Genomic DNA, 25,599 nt, shown 5'->3' with positions numbered 1-25,599 from the left:
AAAAGATTAGAGTGGTGGCAGTTAATGGAATATCTAGAAACTATTAACAAAACCCCAAATAGAATTCCAATGATGATTAAAAAGAGGGACGATGGACGGGCCATTAAGCAGCATGGTCACAATGGTTGGCGGGACTTTTTTTTTGCGGGGAAAGGAAATATATTACTCAGATAAAGCCAATAGTTGGCGGGACTTTAAAAATTAAAATATAAACCCCAATGATAATTATGTTCAAATTTTAAAAACTCAAAGACAATAAAGAGGGAGCAGCGGGTGAACTGTACATGAGTACAGCAGTAAAGCCGCTGACAGTTTGATGGAACTTCTAGAAAGTAAAAAAAGAACCCAAACGGTAATTGCGTTTGATTTTTAAAATCCCAATGAGAATAAAGAGAAGAGGCAGTGGACGGACCGTAGAGTAGTATGGAGGCAACGTTTGACAAGACTTCTGAAAATTATAAAAAAAATTCCATTTAGAACACAACGATGACAAATGACAATAAAGAGGAGAGAAGCAATAGGCCTGTGAAGGAGTGTGTTCGCGGTTGATGGGATATCTAGAAACTATAAACAAAACCTCAAATAAAATCTCAGTGACGATGGGCATGCCGTTATGCGACATGGTCACGTCGATTGATAGGACTTATGGAGAGTAAAATAAACCCCATTGATAATCATGTTCAATTTTAAAATCTCAATAACATTAAGGAGGGGAGGCTACGGGTGGGCTGTAGAGCAGTATAGTGGCGAAGCTAATAACAATTTGACGAGACTTATAAAAAGTAAAAAAAAACACAAACAATAATTATGTTTGATTTTTAAAATCCCAATGACAATAAAGAGAGGTGGCAGCGGATGAGCCGTAGAGTAGTAAATTGGCGATGTTTGACGATACTTCTAAAAATTATGAAAACAAAACCCAACAAGACAATGAACTCTAAAAACTATAAGGCCTAATTTTTTTAAAGTTTTAAAGATGATGAATAGCAGTGGTAGATCGAGTAAGCAAATAAAAATGTGACAAAGAAGTAAGGGGTAGCGACTGACGTGGCTTTTAAAAACTACAAAATTATTAGAATCAATTGAATGATAATTTTAAATAAAATTATTTGTAAAAAGTAGATAATTTTAAATTGATGCTAGCCGCACAATTGCGCGGGCTACTCAGCTAGTTAACATAATACCACCCGGAGACTTTCATGTCTTAAATTGCAATAAGGTACGGATTTTTTTTTAGATAATGGAATTTAACATCCCAGCCTTTGCTCAAAAAGAGCTACAGCCAATTATTACATTGTATCAATCCAGAAAAGAACGTAGTTCAGCTAAATAGGACACCAAACAAAAACAGAGGAAACTAAGCCAAAATAAGGAGAACACATTTATTGAAGTCTATTTGTGAACCTCCATCCATAATTGGCAAATAATTGCATAACCATCGACTCCAACTTGCGGCATGCAACCTTTAGAAACTCCCCATCATCCTCACACCTTTGTAGCTGTGCCCAAAACCGGAGCCAGTGCGTTGCCCTGAAAATTACCTGCATATATGAAATAGATGGTGATTTATTAAAAACCAAATCATTTCTACTCAACCATAGAGCCCAACAAATGGCAGAAGCTCCAACCAGTATCAGTTTAATCTTTTTCTTGTCAATCCCCAAAAGCCACCCATCAAATATATGAGATATACTAGTTGGAAGATTAAAACCAAAAGAAAACTGAACTGCTCTCCATATGAATTTTGCATAATGACAATCCATGAAGAGATGTTGAATAGTTTCATTTTTTATACAAAAGCAACACCTTAAGCTACCATTCCAATTCCGTCTCGCCAAATTATCCTTGGTCAACACAACCCCCTTAAGCAAATACCACATAAAGATTTTAATCTTAAGCGGCATCTTAAGTTTCCATATATATTTGTTCCTCTCAACATAACCATTGTTAATTAAAGCTAGATACATTGACCTTACTGAGAACCTACCATTCTGATGATAATTCCATCTAAAACAGTCAGAAGAAGGATTTAATTGAATATGTATAATAGAAGCACACAACTCATGCCAATATACAAGATTCTGACCAACTAAAGCTCTTCTAAAAGAAACATTAAGCGGAACAGATCCCATAACAGTGGCAACAGTGGATGATTTCCTTCGGACTATAGCATATAAAGATGGAAATTTATCCTTGAAAGCCAAGTTACCTAGCCATTTATCTTCCCAAAATCTTATTTGTTCCCCATCATTCACAATCCAAGAGCCCATATCTAAAAAAGTACTTTTGACTTTCATAAGCCCTGACCAAAAATGGGAATCACCTTGTTTCTTGTCCACTTGGGTTATAGACTTGTTATAAAGATATTTCCTTTTCAATAAGTTCTGCCAAGCCCCTTCCTCATTTATTAGCTTGTACAACCACTTACTCAAAAGACATTTATTTTGTAATTCCAAATTATGAATCCCAAGGCCTCCCTGATCCTTAGGTTGGCAAATAATATCCCATCTAGTGACTTTGTACCTTTTCTTATGATCATTACCTTGCCAAAAGAACCGTGATCTATAATAATCAATCTTTTGAAGAACCCCTTTGGGTATCTCGAAGAAAGATATCATAAACATAGCTAAACTTGAAAGTACAGAATTAATCAAGACCAACCTTCCCCCGACAGATAAATGTTTACCTTTCCAACTACTAAGCTTTTTCTCAATTCTTTCTTCAATCACTTTCCAATCTTTATTAGATAGCTCATACATTACCTAAACTACTCAGACGCAGACGATACATATAGCGGATAAAACAAGGAATATCTGCTTGAAAGCAAAGCCTCAATATCATTCATAATACATCATCTATACCAAATCTCTCAGTCATGTGACACAGCGACTTGTGAGTGTGCATTTCATGCCACTGCCACTGCCACTGTAACTGCCATCGTGCACATACGGCTTTACCTCCACACCGGTCAAGGCCGTAACATCCTGCCAAAGATATACATCGTCTTCGTCATAACAGCCCTCTCGCTTAGTTTGGAAGAACCTTGCAATGCAAAACCTGCCAGAGCCCAGATTGACAAGTTGAGAATCATACGTTTCCCGCCATTCCATGGGTGGTTCAAGCTCCTTCCAAGGTCCAACTAGCTGTGGCTGGGACTGACAATCCATGGAGGAGAGGTCAGAAGTAGCAAAGTGCTGGGCACCAGCAGAGAAACCAAACCAGAGCTTGAGCTCAGGTACATACTCGAGCTTGCCGTCGAAGGGCAATGTCCAGTCGTCGACTTGGCTCCAAGTGTGGCTCACCGTGTCAAGGCAATAGGTGCCAACGTCCTCCACAGATATGCATATCTGTGAGCCGCCATCGACCACAGCATAAGCATTGATCTTGTGGCGCCTCTCACAGTGCTTGTAATCACGGAGGTATGGCGGTGGCGGGAGGAGTTGGCAGTCGACAAAGTTCTTGCATAGATGAAGGCCTCGAATTGATCGCTGGTTTGCGCGCGGCTGCCTATCTCTGGTTTTGGAACCCTGTCCATGACAAAGATGCTACCGCCATCGTCGCCATCACCGTTTGGGACGAAGAGGGAGATGGGATCCCGTTTGGGCTTGTTAAGGAATGGCATGGTCACCAAGTGGCGTGTGTCGGCATCAAAGAGCAAGGAGCACCCGGACTTGTCCACGCTGAGTATCTTGTGCTCTGAGAGCGGAAAGAAGTATCTATTCCACAGGCGCAAGATCAGATTCGGAAGCTGAAGCCGCTCCATCGTTGAAGCTGCCGCCGGTGTCTGAGCAGTCGAGTCTTGCGCTACCGCTGATTCTAGTGGTGACGGCCGAAAGAATTGTTGTCGCGTAAGGTCGATGCGGCAAATTAATCTGGTTTGAGGCATATTGTCGCCCACAATCAGATTCAGAAATCGCCGCGAGAGGCTCATCGTCGAGTCGATCGGCACAGGACTTACTAATCAACCGTCAAAAGAAGCAAAAAGAGACAATTAATTACATAGAGAAGGGAAAGAACCAGGATATTGTATGTCGATAAGAAGGAAGGAAGAGTACCTCTTGCAGGCGATAGCAGACGGATGAGACTCCAAATTCGATTAATTGCGCGTCCTATGCTAGCTGCAGATGTGATGTGCCCTCAAAGGCGAGATGGCATCAGAAAAGACGACGAACAAATACCACGCAGAAGGAAGAGAAGGAATTGCCTTTCGATCAAACAAGATGAAGATGCAAGCGGCGGACCTGAGGAGCGAGGCCGGACAAGGGGAAGAAGGGCTAGGATGGTGCTCCACCGCGCCGCAGCAGAATGGCGGCGGGGAGGAGATCCGCTCGGCTTCTGTCCGTGGGCCGCTTTGAATGGACCTTGCCCAAGCTGGTGAAGCGAATCAGCTTAGGGCCAGGAACCAGAGGAGGGAAGGAAACAAAAGAAGGGATGGGCCGGCTGGAGGTATTTCGGCCCAAAATAAATAGAATAGTTTTCTAAATTTTTCGAGGGAATAATTTGAAGGGAAAGTTGCAAAAATCCTCATCCCATAAGTCACATCAACTTTGACATTCCACCTCATAAGTTAGGGTCCTCCTAGTTCACGCGTGTGCGCCGGATGCGTAGGCCGCGCCCCACCGCAGATCTCTCTTTATTGGGGGTGGCTAATGCGTGCGTACGCGCTAGCTGGCCCTCCTCCCCACGCGTTTTTTTTCTATTCGTATTTTTTTCTGATTTTGCCATCGGGTAATTAGATTAATAACCTGCAAAGGAGAAAACATTGACTTGTTACAAAAAATAACCTCATTTCTTATATAGACCTAATCTTATATAGGCAAGGAGACATGCTCATATAATCTACGTTACTGGTATGCATAGTTGTAACTTCAAATGTAGAGGTGTTTCCAGAATGTTCGCACTTTCTTATCCCCTTTTTACTTCAAGTAAGGCAACCGTGTTGAATACTGTTCTGATGATAATTTTCTGGATACTATTTTGATGAACATATTTTTTTTTCAAGTGAAAGAGAGATGAACTTCTAGTGGTTGCACCGCGGGTGATATAAACTTAGTGATGATCATGTAAATGCTATTTTAATTATAGATGAAGATGGGTATATTTGAAGTGGCTGTAGGTGAAGAGAAGCTATTATGTATACAGTGGAGCTGGAGATGTGGAGAACTTTTCGATTAAATACTATAGCCAACGGACTTCATTTCAATGCAGTAAAGACACATTTCTATGAGCTTTTCAAATATTTATCAAGCTATATATGACATTATATATTTGGCAAAGTTAGCTGCTTTACATTAACGTTTTGTAGTATGTGAAACTACGTTATAGTATATAAAGTTAATTTTTAGTATGTATGTTTTGTGTGATATTTATTGTTGTAAAATGCAATAAATTTTTAGGGTCTTTATATGATTACTATGGCATAATTTACAGGAAACGTGTATTGCACGTGCACGGTTACTAGTGTTATATGATCCACAGATGCACAAGGTAACATGTCCTCACCTGGAAGTACTAAATAGTGCGAGCAGGTTATATAATCCACGGGCACGCTAACTGGCGCATGTATTTTCTAGTATGGTAATATAACCTGCCATTATGGGAGATGAGGAAACAAATACCACTAGCATACAATGAACACAAGGAGATACTCGATCCAAGTCCAAAGGTAAAAATGCCATTATCTCTTGCATTCAACTCCAAAAGTTATTCAGACAAAACATAATGGATAAAACAGAAGTCTTGAAAGCAAAGCCCGAAATTACTAGAACACAGTATGGACGATAGTGCCATTAGAAGTGTGACATCTCGATTTGTGAGGGATCATCCGGAGTTCCGATATGCCGTTGCTGCTAACGCTGCCGCTGCTATTTGAATTGACGTTGGCATTCGGGACACGTGGCACCACCTCCACACCAGTCAAGACAGTGATACAATTCTGGCTAGATAATTCCTCATCGCCCAGCTCGCCTTTGTGAATCCTATCATTAGGGTGTAAGAACCTTGCGACGCAGAACTTGCCAAAGCCCAGACTGACAAGCTGAGAATCCTCGCATTCCTTCCATTCCTCCGGCAGGTGAAGCTCCTTCCAAGGTCCTTCTAGTAGCTGTGGCTGGGAGTCCAATTCCAACGAGGAGAGGTCAGTAGCAGCCAAGTGGTGGGACTCGGCAGAGAGGCCAAACCAGAGATTAAGCTCAAGCACATACTCAACCTTGCCGTAGAAGGGAAGGGTCCACTTGCCAACTTCCTCCCATGTCTGGGTTGCGATGTTCAGGCGGTAGGTGCCGATGCCATTGACGGATATGCAAATGCTTGAGGAGCCAAGTGCTGCATAGGAGCATATCTCCAGGCGGCGATTGTACTTGTTGGGTTCATGGAGATACGGCGGAGGAGGAAGGAGCTCGCAGTGCCAGGTCCTGGAGTAGCGTGCTGGACTGGGATGGCGGTAGACGAAGGCCTCGACTTGATAGCTAACCTCAGACTTTGGGAACCTCTCAATGACGAAGAGGCTGCTTCCCCAGTCCCAGCGATTAAGGTCCTTGTCATTGTCGACATCAGGATTGGGTACGAAGAGAGACAAGGGCATCGACTTGGGCTTGTGGAGACAGGGAATGCTCCTGACATGGCCCCTCTCCGCGTCGCAGTGGAAGGTGCGCCCCAACTGGTCCGCGCAGATCACCTGGCGACCGGTCAGGGGGAAGCACTCAATCTTCCGTTGGTCGTAGTTGGGTGCTGAAGGTGAAGCTTGGAAGCTGAAACTCGAGGCAGGAACCACAAGCTGCTCCATCATCAAAGCCGCTGGTGTCTGGGGGACGGATTGCGATCCGTTGCCGTTTGGTGGCTGTGTAGTAGGTGTTGTTGGATTGAACAACGGCTGGTGCATCAGGTCGATGCAGCAGAGCGATTTGACACGAGACATGCCGACGATCAGATTCAGAAATCGCCGCGAGTGGCCCAAAGTCGACTCCATCATCGGATACATACAGACGGACTGTGACTGTGAGAGGAGAAAATAAGAAAAAGGCAAAATTGGTTACAACGGAGAGGACAAAATATATTTATCAAGTCAAAATTAGTTACTAGTACAGAGAGGAGAGAATAGAAAGATGAGGATTTGTTGAGAGGCAACTCATCGAGATTTAGATACTTGTTACTTAGATCTAGCAATTCAGAGCAAACAAGTAAATAACGCTAGCAACTCGGAGCAAGGAAGAGTACCTCTTGCAGGCGACAGCAGACGGATGAGACTCCAAATTCTATTGCGCGTCCTATATATGATGCGTTAGATCTAGCTGCAGATGTGATGTGCCCTCAAAGGCGAGATGGCATCAGAAAAGACAAACAAATACCACGCAGTCCAAGGAGTAAAAAGAAAAGGTGAAATTAGTTGGGAGAGTGATTTCATCAGCATATCATCTCGTTTCGTGCATCTCAACTAAATAATCATAAAAAAAATTTAAAAAAATTGGTAACATAGATTAATATGAAATATATCACTTCACAAATGTGCAAGTTTAAATTCAACTTCTACAAGTTATAACAAATATAACTGTGAATGCACGATAACTATTTTTAGTTTAATTTGTTCTTTTTGTTGCAACTTGCAGAAGTTGAGTTTGCCAGTTTGGTTTTGCATGCTTGTGGAGTGATATATTTCATATTTTTTTGAACTGAATATATATTTCATATTAATCTATGCTGTCAATTTTTTTTAAAAAAATCATAATTACTTAGATGTCATGCAATCAACGAATGGATATCCCTCGAGGGATGAAAATACACATCCAGATTAGTTACAAGAAAAAGGCAAGGACAAAACAAGGTGAATTGTTGAGAGGCAAACCCTCGATTTAAACAATAGTAGCTACCTAGATCTAGCAGCTATGTGCAAGGAAGAAGAGTACCTCCAGCAAGGCTTCTGTTTGAGGAGGGCGACAACAAACAGATGAGACTCCCAACTCCCAAGCCGATTGATCGATCGTCCTGTCCTGTGTGCGATTGATCTAGCTGCAGATGTGCCTTCAAAAGCCAGATGGCATCACAACAGCCTAACAAATACTACCACATAGGACAAAGAAAAACCAATTTGCTTTCGATCAAACGAGATGGAGAAGAGGCACATGTACCTGATGCCGGAGCAGATTGGCGGCGGGGAGGAGAATGGCGATAATGGGACGGATTCTATGTGGGCCGTGGGCCTCTCAAATGGGCCATGGCCACACTGGTGAAGGGAAGCGACTTTAAATGGGCCTGGGCCGTCGACTAGCTGCTTCCGGATCTTCGGCCAGTGAGTAGCCGCTTTTGGTACTCTCCAACCTCTGTATAGTCGATGCTTATGTGCTGCTTGATGGCTGTGCTGTGATCGTGATAATAATCCGTAGCTTTCTACTAGATAGGAATGTGCATGCATATCATTCGTTTATGACTCTTATGCAAAATATCAAGTTTTCTTCATGCTTGTTGGCTGTTTGATTTGATTAGCAGTGTGAAGCTGACAGTCTTCCGATGGGGATATCATTAGGATCGATTCATTTATCTCCATTATTGAAGGAAATTAGGTGATTCCCCGCGCTTTACTGCAGAAATTACTAAATAATTTTTATTTTTTTAATAATTAAGCTAAAAGTAAAAATTATTTTAGGTGTTAACAACAAATAAAACTAGTTTGTCACACTATGGCTGCGTTCTTTCAAAGGACATTGGGGAGAGATTGGGGAGATTGTGACTCGTTTTCCGCGCGCACGTTTCCCAAACTACTAAATGTTGTGTTTTTTGCAAAAAAAAATTATAGAAAAATTGCTTTAAAAAATCATATTAGTCCATTTTTGAAATTTAAAATAGTTAATACTCAATTAATCATGCGCTAATGGCTCACATCGTTTTGCGTTTCTCCCCAATCTTCTCTATCCCCCTCTCTCAAACTCAGCCTATGTTAAGAGAGAATAAATTTAGTAGAGTCTGTATGAGACTCTAGATGAAATATGATATCCCGCACTGTGATTATATGGATAAATATATGTTAAGTATTAAAAATGGTGGATATATATGTTAAAAATATTGTGAAAAATAATGTGAAGGAAGATGATTGATTGTTGATTTGTAGAATTCAATGAATTATATATGATGTTGCATGCTTACATAAGTTTTGTATATAATTATTGCCAGTGGATGGTGAGGTGACATGTTTACATGTTGAATTTTAGAATTAGTGGGTTATAACTTTACAGTAAAATAGGATGTGTACTGCTCTTTCACGCACTCCATCCATAAAAAATATTTTACATCGGGAATTTTATCTGCTCAATATTTGCTGGAAGAAACATTTGAAGATATATGGCTATTCGAGATTTAGTCTTACTGATTTTTGGTAAAAAAAAATGTGTCGGATGTGATTTGGAAAAGAAACCAAAGGTCCGCTTAGATTGTAGCCAAAATAAACCTTACCAAATTTTAGCAATGGTAATATTGGCAAAATTTTGGCAGTATTTTTTATATATTTACTAAATTTGATAACAAATCAAATGTAGATATTTTTTTTGGTAATTTTAAAAAAAAATGATATGGTTAAAAATGATTCAAAGTGAACAGCCCCAAACCTTACTGATTTTTGGTAAAAATGCAATCCGACACGGACAGTGTTACACACGAGGCAAAATCCTTATTCAGATACTTGCATAAACGTGCCCGTGGGCCGCCCGCGAACTCGCAGCTCCATGAACAAGCGAAAATCCCCTCCCCCTGGAGGTCTTTTCCCGTGTACCATTAAAAAAGATGGTGGCTGCCTCTGTGCCACTAAAAAGTTCGAGCCTCCGTCTATGCCATCGTCGAACTTTATCGTGCCCTCCACACCATTCCATCGCTATTCTGTATAGTTTTAACCGTTTGGCAGCTCTGACATGTGGGTCTGGATAGGAAAAATGTCGCTCTTGCCCTTTGCAGTCTCTGCTTTGTTTCAGATCGAGGCCAGGCGGCGCCGGTGGACAAGCGGCCAGGCGTGGCGTGGCGGCAAGGCGGCGAGGCGGCGCCGGCAAGGCCGCCGACCTCGCCTACTGGGAGAGCGCGGCGAGGATGATCGCCGACGCGTCACGCTCCAGCAAGGTCGTCGTCGAGAAGTCCACCGTCCCCGTCAAGACGGCCGAGGCCATAGAGAAGATCCTCGCGCACAACGCCCATGTCGTCGAGTTCCAGGTGCTCTCCAACCCGGAGTTCCTGGCGGAGGGCACGGCCGTCGCTGACCTGCGTTCTCATCGGTGGCCGCGACATCGCCGCCGTGCAGGCGCTGAAGGACGTGTACGCGCAATGGGTCCCCGTCGACCGGATCATCACCACCAACCTCTGGTCGGCGGAGCTGTCCAAGCTCGCCGTGAACGCGTTCTTGGTGCAGAGGGTGTCATCGGTGAACGCCATCTCCGCGCTCTGCGAGGCCACCGGCACCGACGTCATGGAGGTGGCGACCGGCGCTGCGCAGCGGCTGGGCGCAGGTTCAACTGCGGCGGCCGACGCTACCTCCTGCGCGGCGACAGCTTCAGTTGGAACGGCTCGACGGCGATGCGGAGCTCCGGGAGAATGGTGACAGCTCAAACGTCTCCAAGATCTAGCATGCATGTGTGTCCACGAGGTTAGTGAGGCCACAGGGATGGTGTGTGCGCGAGGAATTGGACAGTGGCTCACCGGAGGAGGCGGAATCGACGTTTGACGCCGGCGGCCGGAGTTGGAGAAGATGATGCCGTTCTCCGTCCATGGTGCATCAATCTTGGGTGTTCTTGAGGGGTTTTGGTCGTGGTGCTGAGACGACGATGGTGGCGCGGCGGCTCAACTTGGCGTGGTCCAGATCGACGGGGAGGAAGATGATGTCGTGGCGGCGTCGCTCCGGTGCGTGTTCCAGAGCGCCGTGGGCACGACGGCGTTCCAGAGATTACCTGTTGCCCCTGAATTTGAACCAGGTCTCGGCGCATTGCTTATGGGCGCAGGAGAGGTCGTCCTTGCAGGAGCAGTCGAGGAACATGCCGGAGCCGGACTCGGCAGCGGCGCTGTCGAGGCCGAGGTAGCAGATGCGGCAATTCCTCTCGGACGTGTCCGGGCTGGCCTTGGCGATCGTCACCACTCACCACCTGCTCGTTGTCGTTCACCATTGCTCACGCCAAACAAACCTACCAAAAAAACAATTCGAGAAAAAGGAAAATAATTACTCGAAATTGCTTCTATACCAAATCCGGACAAGAGCAAAGAAGGGAGCAAACTTGTTCAAAGGGTAACAAAGTCATTTTGCTGCACCGTTACCCACCGTTAGGAAAAAAACGGACGGAGTGGTGTGGAGGACGCGATAAACTTCGACGATGGTATAGAGGGAGGCTCGAACTTTTTAGTGGCACAGAGGCAGCCACCATCTTTTTTAATGGCACACGGGGAAAGACCTCCCCCTGCAAATCCCTCGCCACCCCTCCCATTCCTCTCCGCGCCTCCGCCCCTTCCAATCCGTCGCTGCCTCTCGCGCTCCGCCCGGTCCGCCAGCCAGCGACGATCAAGATCCATCCGATGGCTACTGAGGAGCCAACCCCTCGACGCTACCGCCGACTTAAGAGGGCTACCGATGTCTCCACAGTCGTCCCCATCGCCGTTGCCCCCTCGACCTTCAAGTAGGTATCCCTTCTCCCCCGTCCTACTGTTACAGTATCCTTTTTTCTTTTTTTAATCTTAGACAGAAGGCAGCATGCTAACCCGGCTTTTGATTGAAAGCTCATACAGTTATATTGTTGAAGAAAAAAATGCATTTTTTTTACTGGTCTGTACTTTGTAGGATTAGAGTGTTTAATAATGGTCGACTAGTTTAGCACCCCTTTATTTTGGATTGCACCATCAGATGGCGGCCTCAAGATGATTGATGAAACAATACTTGTTGTTTCTGGTAGAAATGCAGCTCACTGTGTTCATTTTACTGTAGAAAGTCTTAATTTAGTCTAAAAATTCGGTCGCTTAAACCTTTCTGTCAAGATCTTGCCTGATGGAGAACAGGAGAACAATGCAGCAGAACTGGAGATAGCAGCAGAGCAGGAGATAGAAGAGACTTCAAGCGCTACAGCAAAGAAGCCCATTCGAGCTCGTGTTCCTAACCCTCGCTATAGTGGGCCAATGTGGGCCAAGTAACATCTTTCTTGTAATAGGGGAAAGAATTCGCCAGCTGTAATACTGTTTGGCTGTAAGAGAGAGAGAGAGAGAGAAGGGATACGGTATAAAACACTCAATGTATCCGTGACTCGAATCATCGATGAATTGAATTGGTGGCGGCTTGGCAGCGGCGGCGCTCGATCCGGTTGGGTCGAGTCAACGATAACCTATCTGTTCTTGTGATCTGTGAGAGGAGTTGACAAAACTTGGTATCAGAGCCTACTATCCCACCCAATTCTTGATCCGGCAGCAAAAGGGTTCCGATTGGGGATTGGAGATCGGCTCTTGCAGCTGAAATCCGCGAAAAGGTAACTTGCCCCTCTCGGTTTGCTGGATTAGGAACAGGGGAAGTGGATCCCGTTGCGTCAAACTGGAAAAGCCAAGGTATCAAACCAAGCAAGCGCTCAAAATCATGGAGAACGAGGCCAAGCTGGATCTGATCCTGAAGAAGCTGACCGAGATGGAGTCCAAGTTGGTGGATCTGGAGAAGAACTCCCGCGCGGATATGCTGAACCTCAAGACATCGGTGGATTCGTGGAAGCCACAGCTCGAGAAGAAGGTGACTGATCTGGCGACCACCGTTGGAAATCTGCAGCTTCAGTTCGATCAGCTTCAACTCCTGAACAAGGCGGAGCCGAAGCCTGACCTTACCGCCCAATTGGGCGCCCGCAATGCTGCTGAAATACGGGTGGAGGTGCTTGGGTCTCATCCCCAATCACCACCCCCGGCCAATGGTACGAACTCAAACTTGTTCTCCACACCTGCTCCTTATTTCCATGATCCAGCCATGCGAACTGCTTTTACTGGTAGTGCTGTGGGCACAAGCACTGGTTTACCTCCTATGCCATGTCCACAATTTGATGGAGATAACCCCCAAATGTGAAGAGAAAACTGTGAAGCCTACTTTGATACTTATGGAGTCAGCCCTGCTCATTGGGTTAGGATAGCCACCCTCAATTTTTCTGGGAATGCCTCATTTTGGTTGCAGTCAGTTAGGTCCCAATTAATAGGAGTCACTTGGGTAGAACTTTGTGAGAAAGTTTGTGCTAAGTTTTCTAGGGATAGGCATCAACAGCTGATAAGGCAATACATACACATTAGACAGACTGGTAGTGTAACTGAATATGTGGAGAAGTTTGATAGCTTGATGCACCAATTGATTGCTTACGATAGTGAACTGAAGCCTGTGTACTTCGTCACTAAGTTCGTAGAGGGTTTAAAGGATGCTATTCGCACTGTAATTATGGTGCAACGCCCCCAAGATCTGGATACTGCTTGCTCTTTGGCTTTATTACAGGAGGAGGCAATGCTGGGAACTCGAAGGTTGGAGTTCTCTACTCCAGTGAAGTCCAATTTCAGGAACACTGCTCAAGTTTCTTTGACACCTCTACCAGTGAGACCTGTTGTGAATGAGGATAAGAAAACCCCTGAAGCAGCTAAGATTACTCCCAGAGATGATAGATTGTCCTCACTTAAGGCTTACAGAAAATCTAAGGGGCTGTGTTTCACTTGTGGTGAAAGGTGGGGAAGGGACCACAAATGTGCCTCAACAGTACAGTTACATGTCATGGAAGAGCTTTTAGAAGCTTTGCAAGAAGACAATGACCCAGTTGGTGATGATATTGTGGCTGAAGCTGAGGGCACTCTTATGGCAGTTTCAAGTCAGGCAATAGCTGGAGTGGAATCTTCAAAGTCTATTAGGGTGAGAGGTTGGGTTCAGGGCTTGGAACTCTTAATGCTTGTTGATAGTGGAAGTACTCACTCCTTCATTGATGAGCAAGTGGCTAGAAAGCTGGCAGGAATTCAGACCTTATCACATCCAGTGCAGATTAAGATTGCTGACGGTGGAACCATGCAGTGTGATAGAAGCATACCTAACTGCAACTGGTGGATACAAGGTTGCTCTTTCAGAACTGAATTCAGAGTTCTACAATTGGGAGGGGTATGATGCTATCCTGGGAATGGACTGGCTTGAACAGTTCAGCCCTATGAAGGTGGATTGGGTGCAGAAATGGCTCGAATTTCCTCTGGCAAGAAGGTTGATCAGAATTGAGGGTATCCAGCCTCAAACTGACCACTACCCTCAGATTACTTCTCTGCAGATCAAAGGGCTTATGAAGACTGAGTCAGTAATGCATGTACTACAGATTCAGAAGACTGACCAGACATCTGATGTAGTGATTCCTGATTCAATCAAGCATGTATTGGACAGGTTTCAGGAAGTGTTCCAAGAACCCACAGGAATGCCACCTGTAAGGAATTGTGATCACAAGATTCCCTTGATGGAAGGAGCAAGGCCAGTCAACCTCAGACCCTATAGGCATACCCCAGCACTCAAGGATGAAATTGAGCGTCAAGTAACTGAAATGCTTCAGTCTGGAGTCATACAAAACAGCAACAGTGCTTTTTCATCACCAGCACTGCTAGTCAAAAAGAAAGATGGCACCTGGAGACTTTGCATAGACTATAGGCACCTGAATGCAATTACAATTAAGGGAAAATACCCTTTGCCTGTCATTGATGAGCTTCTGGATGAGCTTTCTGGAGCTAAGTATTTCTCTAAACTCGATTTAAGGGCAGGTTATCACCAGATAAGGCTGCAACCTGGAGAGGAGCACAAGACAGCCTTCCAGACTCACTCAGGCCACTATGAGTATCGAGTGATGTCCTTTGGGTTGACTGGAGCACCAGCTACTTTTCAGAAGGCAATGAATGATACCCTAGCGACAGTGCTAAGAAAATTTACATTGGTTTTCTTTGATGACATTCTAATCTATAGCCCTGATCTACCATCGCATATTCAGCATTTAGAACAAGTTTTGCAACTACTTCAAGCTCAACAATGGAAAGTCAAGTTGAGTAAATGTTCCTTTGCACAACAACAACTGGCTTACCTAGGCCATATCATTGGCAAGGATGGAGTAACCACTGATCCTTCTAAGATTGCTGATGTGCTGCATTGGAAAATTCCTCAGTCAGTCAAGCAGTTGAGGGGCTTCCTAGGTTTGGCAGGATATTACAGGAAGTTTGTGAGAAACTTTGGAACTATCAGCAAACCACTCACCCAGCTGCTTAAGAAAGGGGTGCCCTTTAAATGGACAGCACAAATGGATGAAGCTTTCAATGACTTGAAGCAAGCTTTGGTTAGTGCCCCAGTTTTGGCACTGCCTGACTTCTCAAAAACTTTCACTGTGGAAACAGATGCCTGTGATATGGGAATAGGGGCAGTTTTGTCCCAGGACAGGCACCCTATTGCCTTTGTTAGCAAAGCATTAGGTCCAAAAACCAGGGGGCTGTCTACATATGAGAAGGAATACCTGGCTATCCTATTGGCAGTCGATCAGTGGAGATCATATTTGCAGCATGATGAGTTTGTCATACTCACAGATCACCACAGTCTAATGCATATCACTGACCAAAGATTACATACTCCGTTGCAACATAAGGCTTTCACTAAGTTGATGGGACTGCAGTATAAGGTTTGTTATCGAAGGGGAACCTCTAATGCAGCTGCAGATGCATTATCAAGAAGGGATGAAGAGACAAATGATCAATTGTGGGCTGTATCCGAATGCCAACCCCTTTGGTTAACAGCAGTGGTAAAAGGGTATGAAACTGATGAGCAGGCTCAGCAACTCTTAACTGAATTGGCATTGCACCCTACTGCCAGGGAACATTTTCGTTTAGTGCAAGGGGTATTGCGGTACAAGGGTAAAATTTGGATTGGGCATAATTTATCCTTACAGCAACAGCTAGTCACTGCCTTGCATGCCAGCCCTATAGGTGGACATTCTGGTTTCCCAGTAACTTATCAGCGAGTAAAAGCACTGTTTGCTTGGCCACAGATGAAGAAAATGATTCAGCAGTGGGTAAAGAATTGTACTATCTGTCAGCAAGCGAAACCAGACCTAGCTAAATATCCAGGACTGCTGCAACCCTTGCCGATTCCAGAAGGTGCCTGGCAAGTGGTCTCATTGGATTTTATTGAGGGATTGCCAAAATCAGAGAGATACAATTGCATACTAGTGGTGGTTGACAAATTCTCCAGGTATGCCCACTTTGTTCCTCTGTCACACCCATTCTCAGCCCTAGATGTTGCAGTGTCATATATGAAGAACATCTACAAACTTCATGGGATGCCTAAAGTACTGATCTCTGATAGAGACAAAATTTTTACTAGCAAATTGTGGGAATTTCTTTTCTTGAAATCTGGCATTGCCCTGCACCTTAGTTCTGCTTATCACCCACAGTCCGATGGGCAAACTGAGAGGGTTAACCAGTGTTTGGAAATGTTTCTCCGTTGTTTCACTAATGCAGCCCCTTCTAAGTGGGTTACTTGGTTACATTTAGCATAGTATTGGTATAATACTTGCTTTCATTCTGCTTTGAACAAGACACCATTCGAAGTACTCTATGGCCATAACCCTCTTCAGTTGGGTGTTACTATGGAAACTTGTGCGATTCCCGATCTGGCTGTTTGGCTTCATGAGAGGAAACTGATGGCAGAATTGCTGCAACAGCATTTGCACCGAGTACAACAAAAGATGAAGTTTCATGCTGATAAGAACAGGTCATTCAGAGAATTTGCAGTGGGGGACTGGGTATTTCTTAAGCTGCAACCATACGTTCAGAAGTCTGTTGCATCTCGAGCTTGTCATAAGCTGGCTTTCAAGTTCTATGGCCCCTTTCAGATATTGGCAAGGGTCGGTACTGTTGCTTATAAGCTTCAATTGCCAGATGACAGTACTATCCATCCAGTTTTCCAAGTTTCCCAGCTCAAGGTTGCACATGGATTTAAGCATCAAGTTCAATCTCGGCTGCCCAAATTCCTGAAATCAACTGTCTATCCTCTTCAGATTCTGGACCAGCGATTGATCAGGAAAGGTAATCGCATTGTTTCTCAAGTTCTTGTACATTGGTCTGATTCTGTTGCAGAGGATGCCACCTGGGAGGATCGGGAAGATCTTCAGCAGCGTTTTCCAATGGCACTGGCTTGGGGGCAAGCCACTTTTCAAGGGGAGGGGGTTGTCAAGATCTTTCCTGATGGAGAACAGGAGAACAATACAGCAGAACTGGAGATAGCAGCAGAGCAGGAGATAGAAGAGACTTCAAGCGCTACAGCAAAGAAGCCCATTCGAGCTCGTGTTCCTAACCCTCGCTATAGTGGGCCAATGTGGGCCAAGTAACATCTTTCTTGTAATAGGGAAAGAATTCGCCAGCTGTAATACTGTTGGCTGTAAGAGAGAGAGAGAGAGAAGGGATACGGTATAAAACACTCAATGTATCCGTGACTCGAATCATCGATGAATTGAATTGGTGGCGGCTTGGCGGCGGCGGCGGCGCTCGATCCGGTTGGGTCGAGTCGACGATAACCTATCTGTTCTTGTGATCTGTGAGAGGAGTTGACACTTTCCCTTGCTCGTGTCGCCATGTAGGCTGTTGAGTTGGATCCTGTGTCGAAGGCATTAATCTCTGATTTTTTTTTCACACTCCTGGAAATTACTTATTGGCTTAGATCGCTGACTGTTATTCATTATCCTTTCTCATCAAACTTCACTAGATGCGTATGAGCAAGGAGCACAACTACTACGAGGGGGAGGACATGATCAGTAGCTTACCTGATGATATATACTCGCCCTGATCCTCGACAAGCTAGATCCACACACAACAATAATCGCAACTATCCTTTCGAAGCGATGGAAAAATCTTCCTCGGCGCTCCATGACATGCTATGACCTCACCGTTGATGATTTCCTCCCTCCACGCTACCATTGGGTGAAGCGAATGTGGAAAGAGGCCAAGGCGACGTTTGCGGCGGAGAAGGATGCCCTGAAGCTGGCCAGCAAGGGCCCTATGGATCAGAGGCTGGCTGACATTTACACCACGGAGGACCACAATGATCGGCGGATTAGGATAATCAGTGTACTCGAAGCTATTCTGGAACGCTACAAACGTCAGGCAATGCGTTCCTATGTCAAGCGGGTGAATGCGTTTCTTCTACCTCCCGATGGCGTGCACCGGACTATCCAAAAGCTAAGGCTTCATACCTTTGGCAGAGGGTGGAGTGTATTCATTCAGAGATGGATTATCTCCACGATCGGCAGGTGGGGAGTCAAAGATTTTGAGCTCGACGTTGAAGAACCCGGCGTCAGCCTTAACTTTCGCAAGATACTGGATGGATCCCAGAATGTGCAGCTGGAACGGCTAGTGCTGTCCAATTGGTATATTTACTTCCTTGGCGTTTCGGAGGCTCACCAAACTCTCCTTGGGTAAAAGATCATTTCTTGGAGCGGCTGTTAGTATTTTGAGAAACTGTGTGCATCTAGTGGACTTTAGTATCAGATATGATCCAGTATTTGACTGTCCTCTTCGTTTCAATGTGCCAACATCTAGATTAAAGAATTTGCTGGTGGACTACTGCAAATTTGGGAAAATCTATCTGGATGTGCTCCCTTGTCTTGAAACTTTTGTTTGCCGGGGCCAGCAGCCAACCAAACTGTACTATGGTGAGGTGCCTCAGCTTAGGCATGTGAGTTTGGACTACTTGTAAACCGCAGGCAACAACATTGGCCCCTCTGTTAGCCACACAACATATCCATGGAGCAAATTCGTCAAGAGGATGCCGCCTGTAGAGAGCCTCGTTCTGCAGTTCAAAGGGCCTGAGGTGAGCGATCTATATATATTCTTGAAATGTGCTAACAGTATATTTGGCCTCTCGTCTCTAAGTGAAATTGCGTTGCCTTTTCTTGTGTGCAGGTGTGGATTGAGCCAATGGCTCTACCCAGCCCGTTGAGTCATCTCAGAAAGCTATTCATTGCAAACGTGCCAATGATTTGGGATATATTCTGGATTGTCGCCCTCCTTGACGCCGCCCCTGTCCTGGAGTCATGCCATGTTCATGTATGCAGTTTATTGATCATATATACATCACAAACGTGTCTTTATTCTCCTATTATACACTTCCATTTCTTCTTGATTACATCTGTACCAACAATTTCGAAATCTGAATGCAGATTGACAACACGTCGGAAAAGATGGCTTCTTGGGTAGACGTGCAAGCACAAGAGCGTCAGTACCATTGCCTGAATGAGCTGGTGGGGTGGCAAATCGGGTTTGTTAAGCATGTCGTGAAGGCGTCGCCATGGCTGAGACGGGTGCACCTGCTCGACGGGCACGTCGTTGAAGACGACGAGCAGGTACCTGGGGGCTTGGAGGTAGTCCCACATCGGCGGGAGTGGCACGAGTGTGAGAGGTCAGAGGTGCTCGATGACCTCTGGGATGGGATTAGCTCGCCCCAACTCGAAATAATTCTGAACTGATTAACTGAGCCACAGGGCATGCATAACAGTGTAGTATAAAATGATGTTTGACCTGTAAATGAACTTGTGTGTTATTTGTTCATGCTGCTGCGTCTTTGCCCTTGCTCATTTTTGTTGTCGCTGAGCGGAGGGTGATTGAGACGAATGCAGATATAGCAGACGAAGCAACCTGCATTTTTCTGTGTTTTTCTTCAAAGTTGAAGTTGCAAAGAGTAGGGTGGGGAACTGAAGAATGCTATGGCAATCTGGAGTTCAGATTTGTTCTGGTTGGTTACTGAACTCTGTGCTCTTCCATGTTGGGTGGTTCTTCCGTGCGTAATTTAGACCATGTACAAAACTTAAAGACCTTACGATTGAATTTAAGATGAGAAATGCTTAGAGATCTTTCGGCTAGTTCCACATGGTGATGGGCTAGACGACCTGAGTTCGTAGCCTCACCCCTTCTAATTAGTATTTGATATTAGGCACTTTCTTAATATTCGCGTCTTTTTTTATTGAATTTAAGATGGAGTATGAATCAAAAGTTCTAGCTACATTTTTATACAACTGCAAGATCACAAAGTTTAGATTTGTTTTTTTTCAATCATTTTGTCCCATTCGGTCGCCGATTTTCTGTTCTTTTTTTCTCCAAAAGAAACTAAGTTCATCTTGTCAGATTAACACGTTTGCCATACAAATCGATTGGATTCGGTTTGCGATTTTGCATTATTTCTCCAACCTTAGACACTTGCATCTTAGATTATTAGGGAGAAGGCTGGATATATGTAAGGGAACTTCTGGAATGTCTTGTTTGGAGGAGCTTCTAGCTGTAGCAGCTTCTCCTAGAATCAAAAGCTCTCCCAAACAGTCTAGCTTAATTTTAGTCTAGATTCTAACAAGCAGTTGTAGAATTCAGAAAATGAACTAAACGAAGCTGAGAAACCTAGTTATTCTTATAAGGTGGCTTTAGGTAAACATATGCATGCAGGCAGCCCGTGTCCTGCAACTTCCAGCACGCCGGCATAAACTCTTCCGTGCATATATGCAGGTACAAACCCTCATATCCGCCGCCGCCGCCCGCTCGCTCGGTCAGCCACCGACGATCAGATCAGATGGCTTCAGAGGAGACAAGTGCACGATGCTACCGCCGTCTCAAGAAGCCTACGACGTCTGCACAGTCACCGGCGCCTCCTCCTCCAAGCGGGTACAGAAAAAATAGGGTTTCACTTTTACTGTAGAAACTTTTTAGTCTCTCATTTTCGGGAAACTATTCTAATCTCTCGAGGGGATGTTTCCTCGTTTGTTTAACAACCATCTAAACGGTTATGAAAAATTCTAGAAAAATTTGACAACATTCATACAGCACATATATATAACTCTACAAAATCTTAAGTCCAAACTCAACTCACACATCGAGATATAAAAAAGACAAATTCAGTGTATGAATAGTAGCGTACTGTTTATATCTAAATTTGTCTTTTTTGTTTCTCGATGTGTAGATCGAATTTGAACATGAATTTTGGTGGATTAGTAGGCATCATTATACTCTATATTGTCAATTTTTTTTCAGAATTTTACACAACTATTTGCATTAAATTTGAAAGATATACGAGGGGATATCCCCTCGAGAGATTAGAATCCACTCCCCTCATTTTCTGCAAGAACTCACGTTAATTACCGTAATCTTGTTGGTTCCATCTTCTTCTTCCCTAGATGCGTATGAGCCAAGATCAGCACAACATTGACGAGGACATGATCAGCAGCTTACCTGACGACATACTCCTCCTGATCCTCGACAGGCTAGACGCGCGATCGACGATAGCCACCACCATCCTCTCGAAGCGATGGCTTCGTCTCCCTCGGCGCTCCCACACGTGCTACGACCTCGCCGTCGACGACATCCTCCCCCCCACGCTACCACCGGGTGAGGCGCGCGGCTGTGGACGGAGGGCAGCGCGGCGTACGAGGCGGAGAAGGCGGCGTACCTGGCGGCGAGGAGGAGCGCCACGGAGGAGACGAAGGAGAGGATGCAGCAGTGGACGAGGAGGACCCGCCCGCTCTTGGAAAGTATCATGCGACGCTACGAGCGCTGCGCGATGCGCCGCTACGTCAAGCGGGTGGACGCGTTCCTTCTGCCGCCTCCCGACGACGGCGTCCGCAGAACTATCCGAAAGCTAAGGCTTCAGACCCGTAGCGGCAGTGGCAGGTGGAGCGAGTGCATCCAGCGATGGGTCACCGCGGCGATCGGCAGGTGGGGAGCCGAGGATCTCGAGCTCGACGTCGAAGAGCACCGCGTCGACTATGACTTCCGTGTGCTGGATGAATGCCAGAGCATGCGGCTAAAGCGGCTCGTGCTGATCAACTGCAAGCCGATTGGTATATTTGATTGCTTGATGCTTCGGTGGCTCACCAAGCTCGAGTTGTGCAAAGCTTCGTATTATGGAGGGGCTAGTCGTATTCTGTCAAACTGTGTGTCTCTGGTGGACTTCAGTATCAGACATTGCCGAAGCTCCCAGCCTATTCTTCAGTTCAGTGTGCCAGATTCTGGGTTTAAGAAGTTGCTGGTTGACAACTGCGAATTTGTGGAAATCTATCTGGATTCGCTGCCTTGGCTTGAAACTTTTGCTTGCCGGGGCGTGCAGCCTACCGAGGTGTACTATGGCGAGGTGCCTCGACTTAGGCATGTCAGTTTGGACTACTTCAAAACCAAGGTTGAGCCTTCTGCAGTTAGCAACACAACATATCGACTCAGCAAATTCGTCATGAGTATGCCATCGATAGAGAGCCTCGTTCTACAGTTCAAAGGGCCGGAGGTGGGCAAATCATATGTTCCTGAAATGAAAAATATAAGTGTAGTAATGGGCTCTTGTCTCTAAGTGAAAATTGTGTTTCTTTTTCTTGTGTGCAGGTTTGGATTGAGCCAATAGCTTTACCCAGCCCGTTGCTTCATCTCAAGAAGCTATTCATTGCAAATGTGCCAATGAATTGGGATATATTCTGGATTGTCCTCCTGCTTGATGCTGCGCCTGCCCTGGAGCCATGCCATGTTCACGTATGCAAATTTATTGATCATATATATTATAACCTAACAACCATGTCATTTCTCTTAAAGATCCGCTTCATTTTTTGTGGAATATATCTGTTTTTTTTTGACGGAATGGAATATATCTGTAAATTCACATGAACTCTGAAACCTAAATGCAGATTGACAATGGGTCGGTAAAGATGGCTTCTTGGCTAGAGGTGCAAGCACAACAGCATCTGTACCATCGCCTGAAGGATCTCACCATCGTCGGCTTCAGTGCAGTGGGGTGGCAAATCGGCTTTGTTAAGCATGTCATGAAGGCGTCGCCAAGGTTGAGACGGGTGCACCTGATCGACGGGCACGTCGTTGAAGACGACGACGAGCAGGTGATTGGGGGCTTGGAGGTAGTCCCACATCAGCGGGAGTGGCACGAGTTTGAGAGGTCAGAGGTGCTCGATGACCTCCGGGATGGGATCTACTCCCCACAACTTGAAATAATTCTAGATTGACAATGTGACATATCATAGGACTACTGATCTGAATAAGTTAGTTTCTGTCCAGCTTCATAATACTATGATATGTCACATATCCAACCAAACTTATATTTTGGAACAAAGGGATTAAGAGAGAGATTTTTTTAAACCAAGCCATCATTTGCTAATGCTATATTAAGAGGAGGGTAATTTTACCATGTTTGAAAAAGTACTTAGAAATACCATATTTTCTAGTGTAAAATTTAATACCTTAGGGTATCAAAAATTTTAGTGTAAAATTTAGGTACCTCGAGGTAATTTTTCAAGAACTTAAAATTTCATACATCGAGATACCAAGAAGTACCTAGAGATACCCAAGTTTCACACTAGAAATATCTCTGTACCTTATTAAGACTGATAAAACTACCCATAATAGGAACAGCTAATCTGTGGACGTTTGGCCGGCACGAACACCTTCTGATTCGGACTACGGCTGCTGCCTGGTATATACTGCATGCTCATAGTAGACAACACAACTCGGGGAATTGAAGATCATACATGAATGATGGACGTGTTTATCGATGGAAGAATCAACACAGATTTTGCACACACAATCTTAATTACTAATATCAAATTCATCACTTTATTGGTGATACTAGTACATATATGTAGGGTGGTTACAATTTAACAAAGAGGGCAAAAAAAAAAAACAAAACACTAAGAACAACTGATTATTAGAGCAAGGACCGAAACACAAACATCGTACATCCATATACCATTTCACCATCCTCTTTATGTCTAACATCATACAGCCAAGATCAAACTCAAGATTCATCCGGCTCCAATCCCCAACACCACCACCAACAGACATCCACCGAATAATTGCCAAAGGATACAAGTTGCCCTACCTTAGTAGAGGTAAAAGTCGTCGACTATGGAGGCCATGCATAGCCATTCCTCCCCAAGAAGAAGAAGTAGCTTAGCTAGCCTCCATGGCCACCGTTAGCCCACGCTCTATAGGCGTGTGAAGCACGGCCACCCATTGCACGGACACACTCCAAAATTAAGAACAAGATGATGGTAGTTATCGCATGACATAAGCTAAGAAGATCTTGTGGATTACATGATGCATATGCATGGATAATGTGGAGTGTGCCCTGCCCTTGAGCATACGTGGGCTTAAGAGGGGGGAGAAGAGGAAGCTCCCATTGGGTGCTTTTATTTGGAAGTATTGGTGCCTCTTTGAGATTTGAGGGGCTTTCTGCAGGAAATCATTTCTTTAGTTAAAAGTGCCTTTTGTACCTAAATCAGTGCAATTTTGCATCAACAGACATTAGCTTTCCATTAACTGAAACCTGCTCCACAATACTCTCAATGATTACAATTCAGTGAATTCACCCTCATGAGCCATGTCTGTAATAATTCTTGCACACGTATTACTTGTATGTAGTACAGAGTGCATACCAGTAGAACAGAGCAAAAAATAGTTGAGCTGAAAGAAGCAGCTCTGAGCCTGTTTGCAGAGTAACATTAGCATAAACCAAGTGCACAGATCATCAGTTAGAGCAAAGCAAATACTTGAAGACGCAATTAAGCTTTGCTTATCTCTGCAATTATGGTGTAGTTCAGGGAGCAACTACGCAATCTTCAGGGAGATGTGCAGGAGAAGAGGGAACGGTATCTACCAAAGGATATGCGGCGAGCATTAGCGCTTTCGAGTTTCGAGGCTGGTGATGCCACCAACTTTGGCGTGGCTTTCTCTCTTTTGTTGCACTTTCCCTCGGCGTCCACATGAGCTAGGCTCTTTCCCCAGCGGCATCTTGAGGATATCCGAGCTGAGGTACTCCGCGACTAGTGCAAACTTCAATTTCTTGCTCCTCTTTTGGGTGCTCGTCTCTTCAATGTCACAACCACAACTCGATCACAAGGGGGAGAAGGGGGCAGCAGCTTTGTGTTGTCATCGTCAACCTCCTCCTGCTCTTTGCTCGCCAAGGTGTGACAAATATGATCCGTGAGATCACTTGTGAGATGGTGGTGGTGTCAGTCTAGGCTCTAAAACTAATATGGTTCAGACTTTCAGTGTCATGGGGGGTCAGTGTGGAACTACAGTTTGGCTTGAGTGCTTTCTGATATACTATGTGCTTCCTTTTGGGGTAGTCAAGGTGTACTCCACTTGCTATGAATGGAGCATGTGTATCAGCAAATTTGTGTTTTTGCAGTTAGGTTGTCGACATGTGTCAGTGCATATTGCTTACCTTTATCATTTAGAAATACTAGCTGGGTACTTGGTAGCCTTGGTAGTGTGTATAGCATAGTCGTATGCCCCCCATATATAGACCATTACAGGGTAGAACTGGGCTGGTTTAGGGGTAACTCAGAACTTGAGCCTAGTGATATCTGAACCCATGATTGATTTTGAAGTGATACTGAATTTTATGAGTAGTGCCTTGATTGATGAACGATGCTGCTGATATATAAATTCTTAGAAAACTTTCAACAAGCAAGCACCAGTGGTCTAGTGGTAGAATAGTACCCTGCCACGGTACAGACCCGGGTTCGATTCCCGGCTGGTGCATTTCATTTTTTTATTTTGAACAAAATATACCCCTGAGCTTGTGTGAGCTTCATTTTAGTTTGCTTG

The 25,599-nt window shown here is 44.8% G+C and overlaps 2 protein-coding genes, 1 non-coding gene and 1 pseudogene across 3 annotated transcripts; 2 read left to right on the top strand and 2 right to left on the bottom strand.

Annotated features, from left to right (window-relative positions):
- Nucleotides 1–2,873: 2,873 nt before the first annotated feature.
- On the bottom strand, nucleotides 2,874–3,763 carry LOC127768716 (uncharacterized; annotated as a pseudogene).
- Nucleotides 3,764–5,761: 1,998 nt separating this feature from the next.
- LOC127768702 (uncharacterized) lies at nucleotides 5,762–6,967 on the bottom strand. The gene has a single exon (XM_052294329.1). It carries the CDS (start codon nucleotides 6,965–6,967, stop codon nucleotides 5,762–5,764), a length of 1,206 nt encoding a protein of 401 aa, XP_052150289.1.
- An 11,730-nt stretch (nucleotides 6,968–18,697) lies between these two features.
- Nucleotides 18,698–19,481, top strand: LOC127768696 (uncharacterized). The gene is made up of 3 exons (XM_052294323.1): nucleotides 18,698–18,826; nucleotides 18,919–19,062; nucleotides 19,176–19,481. The coding sequence occupies exons 1-3, from the start codon at nucleotides 18,782–18,784 to the stop codon at nucleotides 19,479–19,481; spliced, it is 495 nt and encodes a 164-aa protein (XP_052150283.1). The 5' UTR covers nucleotides 18,698–18,781.
- Nucleotides 19,482–25,462: 5,981 nt separating this feature from the next.
- Nucleotides 25,463–25,533, top strand: TRNAG-GCC (transfer RNA glycine (anticodon GCC)). Its single transcript has one exon. It is a non-coding gene; the product is annotated as a tRNA-Gly (tRNA).
- The last annotated feature ends 66 nt before the right edge of the window (nucleotides 25,534–25,599 follow it).

This window comes from Oryza glaberrima, chromosome 3 (assembly GCF_000147395.1).
Source record: "Oryza glaberrima chromosome 3, OglaRS2, whole genome shotgun sequence".
Taxonomy (NCBI): domain Eukaryota; kingdom Viridiplantae; phylum Streptophyta; class Magnoliopsida; order Poales; family Poaceae; genus Oryza; species Oryza glaberrima.
This window is presented reverse-complemented; position numbering and strand designations above follow the sequence as displayed.